General features: G+C 37.2%; 1 protein-coding gene across 20 annotated transcripts in view; it reads left to right on the plus strand.

The window, feature by feature from the left end:
- Window positions 1-13,581, plus strand: part of SYNE1 (spectrin repeat containing nuclear envelope protein 1) — a 414,622-nt gene that overhangs the window by 176,262 nt on the left and 224,779 nt on the right. For all 20 annotated transcript variants that reach the window (XM_088795370.1, XM_088795376.1, XM_088795381.1 and 17 more), the window contains 8 exons: window positions 711-1,339; window positions 2,000-2,179; window positions 4,247-4,397; window positions 4,801-4,959; window positions 6,175-6,357; window positions 8,880-8,981; window positions 11,293-11,496; window positions 12,962-13,169. In XM_088795370.1, coding sequence (XP_088651496.1) covers window positions 711-1,339; window positions 2,000-2,179; window positions 4,247-4,397; window positions 4,801-4,959; window positions 6,175-6,357; window positions 8,880-8,981; window positions 11,293-11,496; window positions 12,962-13,169 — 1,816 coding nt within the window. The remainder of the gene's footprint in view (window positions 1-710; window positions 1,340-1,999; window positions 2,180-4,246; window positions 4,398-4,800; window positions 4,960-6,174; window positions 6,358-8,879; window positions 8,982-11,292; window positions 11,497-12,961; window positions 13,170-13,581) is intronic.

Genomic DNA, 13,581 nt, shown 5'->3' on the forward strand with positions numbered 1-13,581 from the left:
TAACTTTTAACTATATGCATATATATCTTTTAAAATCTTTAAAATATATATATATAAATAAGTATATATATGTATGTATATATGTACATATATATATATATATATATATATAGAGAGAGAGAGAGAGAGAGAGAGAGAGACAGACAGACAGAGAGAGAGAGAGAGAGAGAGAACCAAAAAATATATACACATTTTAAGAAAGGAAAACTGTATTACAATTGTAATACTCAGTGTATACCGATAACAAAAGATGAATACAAGTCATGTTTGACATCTGCAGTTACAAGAGATGCTCAGAATGGTTACCATCAGTGTCCAGACACTTCTGATTACAACGAACTACTGCTTGCGTAACGTTGACCAAAGTGTCCACTTACATACCTTTTTTGGCACCCCCAATATATATGTGTGTGTGTGTGTGTGTGTGTGTGTGTGTGTGTGTGAAATTTCTTTCAACTATTTCTATTCACAAAGAAATCTTTTCCAGGGAATGAATTAGTTCCAAATCAGAGTTGTGTTTTATATGAAATATATAGATGAGCAAAACAAGGAATTTTAAGAATGTTTCTAAATGATTCACCGTAGATGGGCTTTAAATACTATACCTCCATTGCATTTAAAATGGATCTTGGCATCCCCAATTCTGTAATATAACCGAGTCATAAGCCAGAGTGTATCTGAGGAACCAATAACTCTCTCTTCCTTTCCAGGACCACGTGTCAGAAATAGAGAACAAAAAGGGGGAATTGCAAAGTCTGCAGGATCACCTCGCAAAACTGAGTGCCCTGGGTCGAGCCGAGGACCTTCACCTCCTCCAGGGCAAAGCAGAGGACTGCTTCCAGCTGTTTGAAGAGGCCAGCCAGGTGGTAGAGAGGCGGCAGCTTGCCCTGTCCCAGTTGGGCAGATTCTTACAGAACCATGTATCTCTGTCGGAGGCTCTCCACCAGCTGAGGCAAACGGTGGAAGCAACCAACAGTATGAACAAGAAACAGACTGATATATTAGAAAAGGACCTAACTGATGCTATTCAAGATGTTAAAACATTAGAATCTACTGCCATCAGTCTTGATGGCATTCTTGCCAAAGCCCAATACCATCTTAAAAGTGGAAGTTCTGAGCAAAGGACTTCCTGCAGAACTACAGCTGATCATCTCTGTTTTGAATTAGAGAGTATCCAGAATCTTCTGGGAACGAAGCAGAGTGAGGCAGATGCCCTGGCCATATTGAAAAAAGCATTCCAAGACCAGAAAGAAGAGTTGCTGAAAAGCATAGAGGACATTGAAGAAAGGGCTGACAAAGAACGATTGAAAGAACCCACCCGACAAGCCCTTCAACTGAGGTAACAGGAAATTGTCTTGAGGCCAGTTGTCTCATTTATGGTTTTTTTGTTCTGGAATTAACTCTGGTGCAAAACTTTGATAGTACCATATTTAGCACTTCTCTCTTTTTGTATTTTTAGGATAAAATGAATGACTAATTTAATGCTAAACAAGTTCTAAAATTTCTTCCGTCTTCTTAAGGATTTTCCTAAGGGCTATGTATAAGCCACTCTGAGATCTTATTTACAATAAAGTATATAGATCATATTATCTATTTCTAAGCAATTTTTAACTGATAAGAGAAGGGACTCGTCTTCTGTAACAAGAATAAAGACAGACCGGGCAGCTGGTTAGCTCAGTTGGTTAGAGTGCTGTGCTCTTAACAAGGTTGCCAGTTCGATCCCCGCATGGGCCACAGTGAACACCCTCCAGAACTAGATTGAAACAAGTACTTGATTTGGACTTGATGAGTCCTAGAAAAACACACTTAAATAAATAAAAGTTTAAAAATTGGAAAAAAAAAAAAAGAAGAAGAAGAAAGACAGAGTGATTTAAGTACACCTGCTGTTCTGGTGGTAAAATTGGGATTCCTGTCTGGTGGCACAGCTATCCATGTATGTGTTTTATGGAGAGAAACTATTCTTTCACTACCTTTAGTAACATAACATTTTAATTCACAGGTTGAGAGTCTTTAATCAGTTAGAAGATGAATTGAATTCGCATGAGCATGAGCTATGTTGGTTGAAAGACAAAGCTAAGCAAATTGCTCAGAAAGATGTAGTCTTTGCCCCTGAAGTCGATAGGGAGATAAACCGCTTAGAAGTCACCTGGGATGATACCAAAAAACTAATTCATGAAAAGTAAGTCAAACACTTCTCAGTGTTTGTTTTTAACTTCTACCTATTTTGTGACATTCTGCCGTTGTCTGTTGATTTTGTGCAATCAAAAATTGAGTATCTTTTGCCATGTTTTAGTATTGTGTCTCTTCAGTAATAATAAAAATTGAGTCCTACGAAACTTTATTGAGGAAGTTGCATTGAGATAACAATTGCATGTGAAAGTCAATGCTTAAAAGCAGTTGTCAGCGATTACTAAGTGCTGCCATGAGAGTCTTAATCTCTGATTTCTCTTTTCATTTTTTTTTGTACTTGTTTGTAATTGCGATATGACTTACATACAGTAACGTAAAATTCACCCTTTAAAATGTACACCCTTAAACTGAATGAGTTTGTCAAAGTCATACAGTTGAGTAACGTTTACAACTATTGAATTGCACACTAACAATTATACCACCTGAAAACAATCTCTTCATGTATCACTGTCCTCAGTCCCCCTCCCTTACGCCCACTCTCTGGCAGCCATTGATCAGTTCTCTGTCTCTATAGTGTTTCGTTTTCAAAATCACATACAAGTGGATTCTTTCCAGTTTGGACGATTATAAATAAAGCATGTATAAGCACTCACGTTCAATTTTGTGAGTGTGTGTGTGTGTGTGTGTGTGTATGTGTGTATATAAGTTTTTATTTAACTTGAATAAATTCCTAAAAGAGGAATTGTGGGTTGTATGGTGTGTGTTTAGCTTTATAAGAATTGTCTCAGTAGTGGTACTGTTTTGTATTCACACTCGCTATGTATGAGATGCCCAATTGTTCCACATCATTTCCAGCACTTAATGTCAAGTTTCTGTTTACTTGTTTGACGTTATAATAGATGTGTAGAGATACCTCATTGTTTTAAATTTGTATTTCCCTGATGTCTAATGGTCTTGAGCCTATTTTGGTATGTTATTTGCCATCTACTGGGGGTGCCAAAAAATATATATTCACATGACTTGTATTCATCTTTTGTTATCGGTATATATTGAGTATTACAATTTTAATAGGTTTTTTTTTTCCCTTTCTTAAACTGTGTATACATTGTTTGAGGTACCCTCTGTATATATCTTGGTCAAATCGGTTTGTTCAAAGTGCCAAATTTTTTTGGATTGTATATTTTCTTATTGAGGTTCTTTTTATATCAATAGACCCCCAACCAAAATACCAGCAGAGTTTTCTGTACAAATTGTAAAGAAAAGGACCAAGAATGGTATAATTTTGAAAAAGAATTGAATTTACACTACCTGGTTATAGTGTGGTGTTGACTAAAAGGTAAACATAGAGACCAATGGAACATATGGAACATCTAGAAATAGACCCACGCATACATGCTCTATTCAGTTTTGACAAAGGCAATTCGATGGAGAAAGGATAGTCTTTTCAACCAATAGTCCTGGAACAATTGGTTATCTATATGCAATAAAAAATAATATCTTGCGTGACAAAAGGCCTTTTAAGCAAAATTGAGAACACATTGTATACTATAGACTATCAATGTAGGCTTTTGTTCATTTAACCATGTTGCACAAACTTTATTCCATGTTATTAAACTTTCTCTGAAATTGTGCTTTATTAGAGATTGCACAGTGTTCACCTATAAGAATGCATTAGAATTTATTCAATCATTGGCCTACTTTTAACATTTGAGTTATTTCTGGTTTTTCTCCTATTATAAATAATGGTGTGAAGAATATCATTTTACCTAAATCTTTGTGTATACCTCTTTCTTTGGAAAAGTTCCTGGAAGTAGAATTGCTTGTTCAAAGGCATTTGGTGACATCTACATAAGTCTGAGTTGTCAAGAACATATATTGAATATCTGCTTGTCTTTTTGTTTTAATGGCTGTGTGCTTTCTTCATTTGTGAGAAAATTTTGGACATTAGAATTAAGACTGACCAGCATTCTTTTGAACTCAGTAGGTAAAAATATGGTTTTCTCTTGATTCAAGCATCTGTCTATGAATATAAGTTATGTGTCAGGTCCAGTTGTAGGGAACTCTTCCCTTTCCTGATATACGACAATAAATGATATGTTTTCTTTAATCATTACAGCCAAGGTCAATGCTGTGGACTTATTGACTTAATGAGAGAATATCAGAACTTTAAGTCAGCTGTATGTAAAATCTTAGAAAATGCCAGCAATGTGATTGTAACAAGAACTACAATCAAAGATGAGGAAGACCTTAAATGGGCTTTATCCAAGGTGATAATTCGAAATGTGTTTATTTTAATAGAATACTTTAGTAGAGCTTTTTTTTTTTTACTCATAATGCTTTCTCTATACATACCTTGTCAGTATATTTAGATGTAGATAATTCATGCTAACAAGCTCAATTTTTTTTTTTTTTTAGGAATACTGATACCCTAGGATTCTAGCAATTCAAGAATATTATACACACACACACACACACACACACACACACACACACATATATATATATATATATATATATATATATATATATATATACACATATGTGGTTTATTAATATCACTGGTTTCTACACAAGGTCATCCATGAATTAAACGTCTTAGAGGCAAATGGTTTTGAATGTCTGACTTATCGTTGATGATGTTATTAATTAAGGAAACATTTATGTCTACAGCATGAAGCTGCCAGGAATGAAATGTGTAATAAACAGAAAGAATTGGATAACTTTACCAGTAAAGGAAAACAGTTGTTATCTGAGCTGAAAAAAATTCACAGCACTGATTTCATCTTGGTGAAAACAGACCTGGAGAACACTGTAGACAAATGGCTGGATGTAAGTTCATCACCTGGGACTCCATGAACAGTTTAAATGGTCACACTTATGAATCCCATTTGTGGGCAAAAAATTATTCAGGGATGTGAATTCCATTTTTAACTTTCCATGCTAAATGCAAATATGATTTTCTGAAGAAAAATCGTGTTCACATGATGTTTAGAAATAATAAAAAAATTATTTGCTTATTGGAGACTTTCTAAAATTTTACTTGATAGCTTCAATTATAACACATATATAACTTGTTTTTCTTCTCAAAACTCTGGAATTATGCATAAAAATAAAAGAATAATTTATAAACATCCTACAGAATATTAAACCATAATGTACAATAATTTAAAGTAATAAGACTGTTATTTTGCATTGAGAAACGTTGGCTTTGTAGTTTACACCCTTGGTTTTTAGTTCTTACTCTGTCATTTACTAGCTGTGTGATCAGAGGACATGTTACTTGATCTCTCTGGAACTCTGCACCTCTGTCACATATTTTACATTGTTTTCCAGCTCAAAAATCCAGTGATTTTGTTGACCCCTGATTTTTCAATATCTGAACTTAGGTTCAGAAGTTTAACCTATAGTGGGTTTCCTTCCTTAAGCTAAATTACTTAAGTTAAACATTGATATTTGTACACTACAATCAAATAATTTGGGGACTTCAGAAAACCTTATATTCCTCCTCTTTTAAAAGGACATTCTTATTAAGGGAAGACTATTAACCAATAATTCTTTTATTAATAGCATGCCAAGTTGGTTGCTCTCCTATGTATTTACTTATTCTATAAATATGTTCAAGTCTAATTATGCCCATTTTTATATCTCAGTATTACAAATAAAGGGGCATATTGTGTTACTTTCAAAAATAAACACAGTTCTGCCCTGGATGGACCCCTATCCTGTAGAATTCAAACTCAGAGTGAGTTATATTATAGTAGGATCTAATAGACCTGTTGTTAGTTTCCCAATTTACAAATGAAAGTTAAATGTCTCAGAAATTCAGTCAGCTCTCCCAACAACAAAAACAAACCATGTAATATTTACCAGTTACTTGAATCAGATGCACTAGTTAGCTTGCCATAATTTTTGTAAAACTTTGCTTTTCAGTCAGAATATAATTTTCTGATTAAGGAAGCATTGACATTTTTAGTATGTTAGTGGGCAGAGAGCATCTTAAAGCCTCAGACTATTAGTGATATGAATTACATTTTTCTGTCCTAGGTATCAGAGAGAATTGAGGAAAACATGGATAAGCTGAGGGTAAGCCTGTCTATTTGGGCTGATGTACTCTCAAGCAAAGAAGAGATCGAAGGATGGTCAAACAATTCTGTTCCACAGCTGGCTGAAAGCATCAGCAACTTAAATAACAGCCTGAAAGCAGAAGAATTTCTAAAAGAATTTGAGGTAAATTGACTACACTTTCATATGTGTATATGGTATTCATATGAGCTTGTGGTATACCATCGACCAGCATAGGAAAATGCTGTGTCCTTTTCTTAAAGTTCATTCTTCATTTTGAGACCTATGTGACTGTAACAAAATTCTTCACTACCTTTTGCTGTTTACTTGAAAGTGAATAGGCTATGGATAAGAGGTTTTCTGCATTTTTATCACTTTTTAGTTTGGGCTCTTAAAGTATTAATGGAAAAGTAAAAGCTCATAAAATTTATAATTTTTGCCATTCATCTGAGAATATGGCATCTTCCTACTGGAAAACCTAATCAAAAGTGTTTATAATTCATTGACATTTAGCATCTATTTTTTTCTTCATCCAAACAAAGTATTCACTGAGTAGTTACCATGTACTAAACACTTATGCTTAGTGCTGGATTCTTCCACTTCCTTTTCAGAAATGGAATGAATGGAGATTGGAGTGTCACAGGCTTCCACAGAAAGTGGCCTTTTAAAATTCTAGTCACCAATTTGTTTTAAACTCCTTTTATTCCCGTTTCTTGCATTCATTTATTCAGTCACTCATCAAATTCTTAATGAGCACCTGAAATATGTCAGGCAGCATCTTAGACAAGAATGCGAGTATAATAGTAAAAGAGGTGACATTCCTACCCACATGGTATTTACATCACTTACATTACAATATCTCTTATATATAAAATGTCAAGGAGTAATTGGGCTATGATGAGGAATGAAGCAAGGTAAGGGGAAATAGAGCGACAAGGGCTAACCTGTCTCACAGAACATATAACTGACTGTACTCTGGGGAAGGCAGAAACTGCTCAGCATCATATGCTTGGTGCCCAGCACCAGCCCAGCACACATACATGAACAGGTGGATGACTATCATCTGAAATAATATAGTTGAGTCATCTGTATTGCCTAAGCTACCCAACTGTCTTTGATGCAAAGAACATTCTAGAAATTGTTTCTATTTCTAAGGACAAACAGAAGTAGAGGAAATTATGCAGACTAAAAGTACAGTCAGGGCAGGATATCACCATTTCTTTAGTTATTATCTTTGATGTTCAATTAGCATCACAGGTCCAACAGTGGCGTGGGGTGGAATAGTGCCTGTGCCTCCTCGCAAAAGTCCATTATTACATGTTTAGGAATTTTGCGAGCCAGTGTTAAGTGCAACCATTATTAAAAATTAAATTGTAAATCAATTTACAATGAAATAAATTATATTAAAAATTAGGGTAATGAATGCTCAAAACATATCACTTCCTAATTATTATCCTCTGGCTACTGTTCCGTAGGCTCTTGAGTTACTGACATTTATTATATCTGCATGCTGGAAATATTGTAGACTGGTGTGCTGCTGTGCCACTTCCAACTCCACATGCAGTGACATCATGTTGTAACTCAACATGTTGGCAAATACTACAAATCAAGGCCTGTTTTTTTGGAGAGCCAGTTGTTAAACCCACATATATACAGTCCTACTACTGACCTCTGGGACCCCTAGAGCCAGTGGGTATCAGCCCCACGTTTAGGATATCCAGGTTCAGTCACTCACAGACATGGGTGTTTAGGTAGCTGACTGTCTGTGTGGTACGCCAGCTAATAAAACCAGTGACCTAGATGCAGCCCATGCCCACCAGTGTCACTGACACTGTGCAGGAAATTAAGTGTAGGTGTCTAGGTGCGATGCTTAATTGTCCAGCCTGCTTCTGGAAAAGGCCAGTGGGCCTGACAGTTAGTTCATCACATCTTACTGGGTAAGTAAATTACTTTCTGAGTTGGAGACATCAGGAGGTTTGTTACTGTCCACAAAACACCAAAATACGATATTTAAGTTGAAAGGGATACTTTACTAAATGTTCCTTTGTGGCCCCAAGTAACTAATGAAGTTTATAAGTGTCTAATTTATTTAGTAATGTTTCTTTGATTATTTTTCTTCTTTTTGTGTTAGTGTTAGTGCAAAAAAAGGGACAAAATATTAGATGTCAATTTTTTAATTAACCTGATTTTTGTTTTAACATCCTTTACATTTTTATTTGAAAGATTTCTTATGTATTACATACATCAGCAGTAATTAGGCATTCCTCATGTGTGTTTGCTTTGAAAGGCTTCCTCAAGAGTTTAATGCTGCCATAGTAACCAGTGATATTAATGCTAATGAATAAATGACAGTTAGCTATTGAAAGTCCTCACTGACTCAAGACGTTTGGTTAGCGTTTAATTTTTTCCAAGAGGTTTTTTTTAATTTTTTATTTTTGTCCCAATAAAAGAGGGTGGGAAGAACATTCTGCATACTTCCTCACATCCCAAGTGAAAGTTAATAGTGACATTTTCCCACATTCATAAATAATCATAACAATCAGAAAATGAAATGAAACAGATTTTTTTTACCCTGTCTTAAAGATGGAACATTTTGACAGTTACCTCTTGAAATTATTAAATGCCAAATATAACCTGTCAATGTTTGAATTAGTTATGCTGTTTTCCTTTGTCTTTTATCTTGGCAGTCTGAAGTTAAAAACAAAGCCTTGAAATTGGAAGAACTTCATTCCAAAGTTATTGATCTAAAAGAATTAACTAAAAATCCAGAAACACCACCAGATCTTCAGGTAAGCACTCAATCGGGTTTGTAATGATTACTATACACTAGACTCTCTCTGTCTCAAAAAAAGCATTTATATTTTTTATGTATTTATATATTAAAATGCATACGTATGTACAGATATGCATTCTCATTGTTATAATCATCATAATTCCAAGAAAATACATGGACCTTATCATAAATGGTGGTTAAAATATTAACCTTTTTAGAACTCCTTGTGTTAGTATTAATAACATGTTTTCAACTCAAATATTAAAATGAGGTTCGTTCTCTTTTTCCTTACTAAATTTTGGAAGTAGAGTCATCCAACTTGCTTCATGGACCATTTTATGTCTAGACAGGAACAGAGACCATACTTATAAATGTTGATATCCTCATTGATATTTTTCTAATTCATCTACTCGGTGTTTGGGTTTGGAGGGATCACCACTGCAAATCTCCTTTCAAGGCCCATTAGGTGGCACAAATGCACAGGAACCAGGCGGTAGGCAGGGTAGAGGTCTGAGCAGTAACCTGGGTTACTTTAGTGCTAGTGCCCTCGTTGCCTCCAGATGGTAGGTCTGCTCTGGCGGCCAGCACTGTAGGCTCTGGGCTAAAGAAACTGCAGCGTTACTTTCACCTATTTGTTGCTGCCCTCATCGATTTTCTCTACCTTTTCTTTCTTCATTTTGTGCCTTTGTCCTTTTTTTTTCTACTGTTTCTCATTAACCAATCACTCTTGTTTGGTCAACTATGCTGCTCTGACCTAAGATTGTGTTCCCAACAGTTAGCATCATCGGTGGGTGATACACATGTACCAGAATGTTAGAATTTCACCCGACACAAGAAGAGGCAGAAGGGATGCTCATCATACAAAACTGAGAGGCAGTGCGTATGTGTGGCACCTCTTCTGAGGGTCTAAATGGACAACAGCTGGACTTTTGCAGAAGCTAGAGGCAGGGTGTTGGTAGAGAGCTCCTGTTTTACTCTGGTTTCTCACACATATACACACCTAGGCATACTCAAAGGTGTAGGGGTGACTGTATCTTACTTCTAAATAGGGAGAAGGGTTTTAGTAGTACCATCTGGAGAACATGACAATGCCTCCTGCAGTTGGCAAACATAGGAGTCTAATTCCTAACTCCCTCAGAGGTACCTTAACATTGGGAGACAGGCTTGCTAGTTGCTGATGTGTTTGCCAAAGGACAAATGATTTTTTGGAGTGGCCTGCATCTCAGAGTCATTTGGGGTGAATGCCAGAGTGTGACCTCGGGCACAGAAGTGAATTATGAGAGGAAAGGAAAGAAGAGAGCATCCATGTGTGATGTCTCAGGTTATCTAAGAAGGTTTTCTGGGGGATGAGAGGCCTCAGCGGCAAGAAGTTCAAGAGATGCCCTCAGGCTGCAGGAGAAAGTGAAGACCAGACAGAGGTGCATTGCTGGCATCTAGAGAGCCTCACTGGGAGGTCGCAGCACTGAGGGGAGCCTCAGAAAAACCCACAAAGGCCTGTGAAAGGAGACAATGTGAACTGTTACCTGGCCTAGAAAGCACAGATTCCACTCCTCTCATCAACCTGCTCGCTGCCTGAGCAAACCTGCAGGGCTCAGAGCTGTGCAACATGGGGGAAGTGAAGAAACAGGGAAGGAGGCGCTTGGCCCCTTTCTCCACTATGGGCTTCCTGTTTGCAGCAGATGTGAGTTGTGGGGAGTGGGGGAGACGTAAGAAAAAAGCCTTAACTTTAAGTTCAAATTTTTGATTATTTAACGGGGCTGGATGTTTTAATTGTGGAATTGAAACTGTGTATAATTTATCATGATTATAAGGACTTTTATTATCTGCTGGTCCAGAGATATCAATGGCCCTCCAGAAATAACTAATCCAGGAAGAGAGAACTAAACATTCCTGAACGTTTAAAAGTAGAAGACAAAAAGAAAAGTGCTTTCCGACGAAATCCTATAGCGGTATTTGTTCCAAGTAGTGGCTACATCACAGCGAAAATGTGTGAGCGTTTCCCAGGCAGAATGAAGAGCAGGTTTTTGGTCACCTCCCAGGTCGCTCTGCAAAGTCTAGCTCTGTTTTTGAAATGCAGTCTCGTATATTCCCTGGAACTTCAAACTGCCACTTAGCATCCCACGTTAACTGTAATCCTTACTCTTTCCATTTTCTCATCACTTAAAATGTTTGGCAGCTTGTACCCACTGATTTTCCTTCTTAGAAAAATTGAATGAGCATCCACAGTTAGGCTTATGTGTTTTTCGTTAAGCTACACATCAACGGAATTCCTAGGAAATGAGGGTCTGGTAGTCATAGATTTTAATGAAATCTTACTTTATGTGTAGTTTATAGAAGCAGACTTAAGGCAGAAACTGGAGCATGCCAAAGAACTTACTGAAGAAGCAAAAGGAACCTTGAAAGATTTCACTGCTCAGAGTACACAAGTGGAGAAATTTATTAATGACGTAACAACCTGGCTGACAAAATTAGAAGAATCCTTAATGAACGGTGCCCAAAGTGAGACCTGTGAAGGGCTGAAGAAAGGAAAGGTAGGTAACCAACTATCATTAAGTGTTTACATGTCAGTGGAAATATCAGTTCACCTGTTTTGTGGTGACTATTAATATAATCAAAATATGCATATAACCTTTGCTCTCATTTACCCATATTAACACCAGACACAGCAAAGTAAGTAACAGGTGAAGAGTTGAATGCAAAATGAATAATCTGAAAACAGACTGCATGCATTGCTGTAGAGTCTGCTCATAGGCTATACTTTATTATTATTGTTGTTATTATTTTTAGTAAGAGGGTGGCATCTGTAGAATTGTTGAATGCCCTTGAATTTTCAAATGTACCAACTAGTTTTTTTGTTTTTTAAGATTTTTTATTGGGGAAGGGGAACAGGACTTTATTGGGGAACAGTGTGTACTTCCAGGCCTTTTATCCAAGTCAAGTTGTTGTCCTTTCAATTTTAATTGTGGAGGGTGCAGCTCAGCTCCAGGTCCAGTTGCCGTTGCTAGTTGCAGGGGCTGCGGCCCACCATCCCTTGCGGGAGTCGAGGAATCAAACTGGCGACCCGTGTGATTGAGAGCCTGCGCTCCAACCAACTGAGCCATCTGGGAGGCAGCTTAGCTCAAGGTGCCGGGTTCAATCTTAGTTGCAGGGGGCGGAGCCCACCATCCCTTGCAGGACTCGAGAAGTTGAACCTGCAACCTTGTGGTTGAGAGCGTACTGGCTCATGTGGGAATCGAACTGGCAGCCTTCGGAGTTAGGTGCATGGAGCTAACCGCCTGAGCCATCGGGCCGGCCTCTACCAAACAGTTTTTCTTTTTTTTTTTTTTTTTTGTCAGTATGATTGCTTTCATCTAGAGAAGGACATATTAAAAAAAAAAAAAAAAAACCACAGTTGAGAAAACATCCCACTTTCATGTCATCTGTCCATTTTCATAGGTGACATTCCTGATTAACTCTCTGTAAAGCTTGTGAGTTGAGTCGACTTTTCAACATATGTGATCTTTTCTCTTTTAGTATATTTTCTGACTGTACTTTAGACTAAGGACATACATTTTTAAATTAAATACTGGTGCTTTTGGTGTGGCCTATGACCCTGAAACAAGGCCCTAATAGCCCACTGAAGAATGTGAAATTAGCAGAGTGATTCCAGTAATAGTTTCTAATCAACTCACTAAACCTAAGCTCATGGGCTGGAATCTGTAAGGATCTATTCAATTTGTTTGAAATCCTAGACTATAACTCAAATCCTAGCTACCTCTTAATAGCTGTTTGTAGTTGTTACCTAGGAGAGCTGGACAAATTCTCAAAGAATCAACACAGATCACACACACACACACACACACACACACACACACACACACAAAATCACACGAAAGTGTCCAGATTACTGAATGGATTTCAACAGCATCAATTTTCAAGACAAGTCCCATAGTGGAATAGATGGAATATTTCTCTTGAATGTGATGAATATCCTCATGGCATACTTTTATTCCATAGGAAATACAAAAAGAACTTCAAAGTCAGCAAAGAAACATCAGCTCCACCCAAGAAAATCTCAATAGTTTGTGCCGCAAATACCATTCCGCTGAGCTGGAGAGCCTGGGCAGCGCCATGACTGGGCTGATAAAGAAACATGAAGCTGTGAGCCAGTTGTGCTCCAAAACACAGGCCAGCCTCCAGGATTGTCTGGAAAAACACTTCAATGGTGAGCTCTGGCAGGCCTTAGCATGAATAGTTTGTTTATAAGAAAGAACCCAAACCAAATGCTGCATAGAAACTGCCAGCATAAGTTTGCAAAACTTTCCAGAAGAATAGCACTTTAAATTCATTTGTGCACTAAGATTTGGGCAGTAGAAGTGTTATGCTTGGGCTTTCTCCCTAAGCAGAATTTTTTCTCTTTCTCCCTAATAAAGTAATAGTCCACTATTGACAATTCTGAATTTCATCTAGATTGTCTGCATATGGCTCATTTGTGTGCAAAATTACATCCAGTGCTATGACGAAGTGACAGCAAGTGTGAATATTAGGAGAGGCCAGGAAACACAGCAGCCATATAACACAGGAAATTGCCAATTGTACGTCCCACAGGCCTGAGCCAGTGCTCTGATGTAGATGCA

Source organism: Rhinolophus sinicus, chromosome 2, assembly GCF_057876585.1.
Source record: "Rhinolophus sinicus isolate RSI-liver-muscle chromosome 2, RSI-T2T, whole genome shotgun sequence".
NCBI lineage: Eukaryota > Metazoa > Chordata > Mammalia > Chiroptera > Rhinolophidae > Rhinolophus > Rhinolophus sinicus.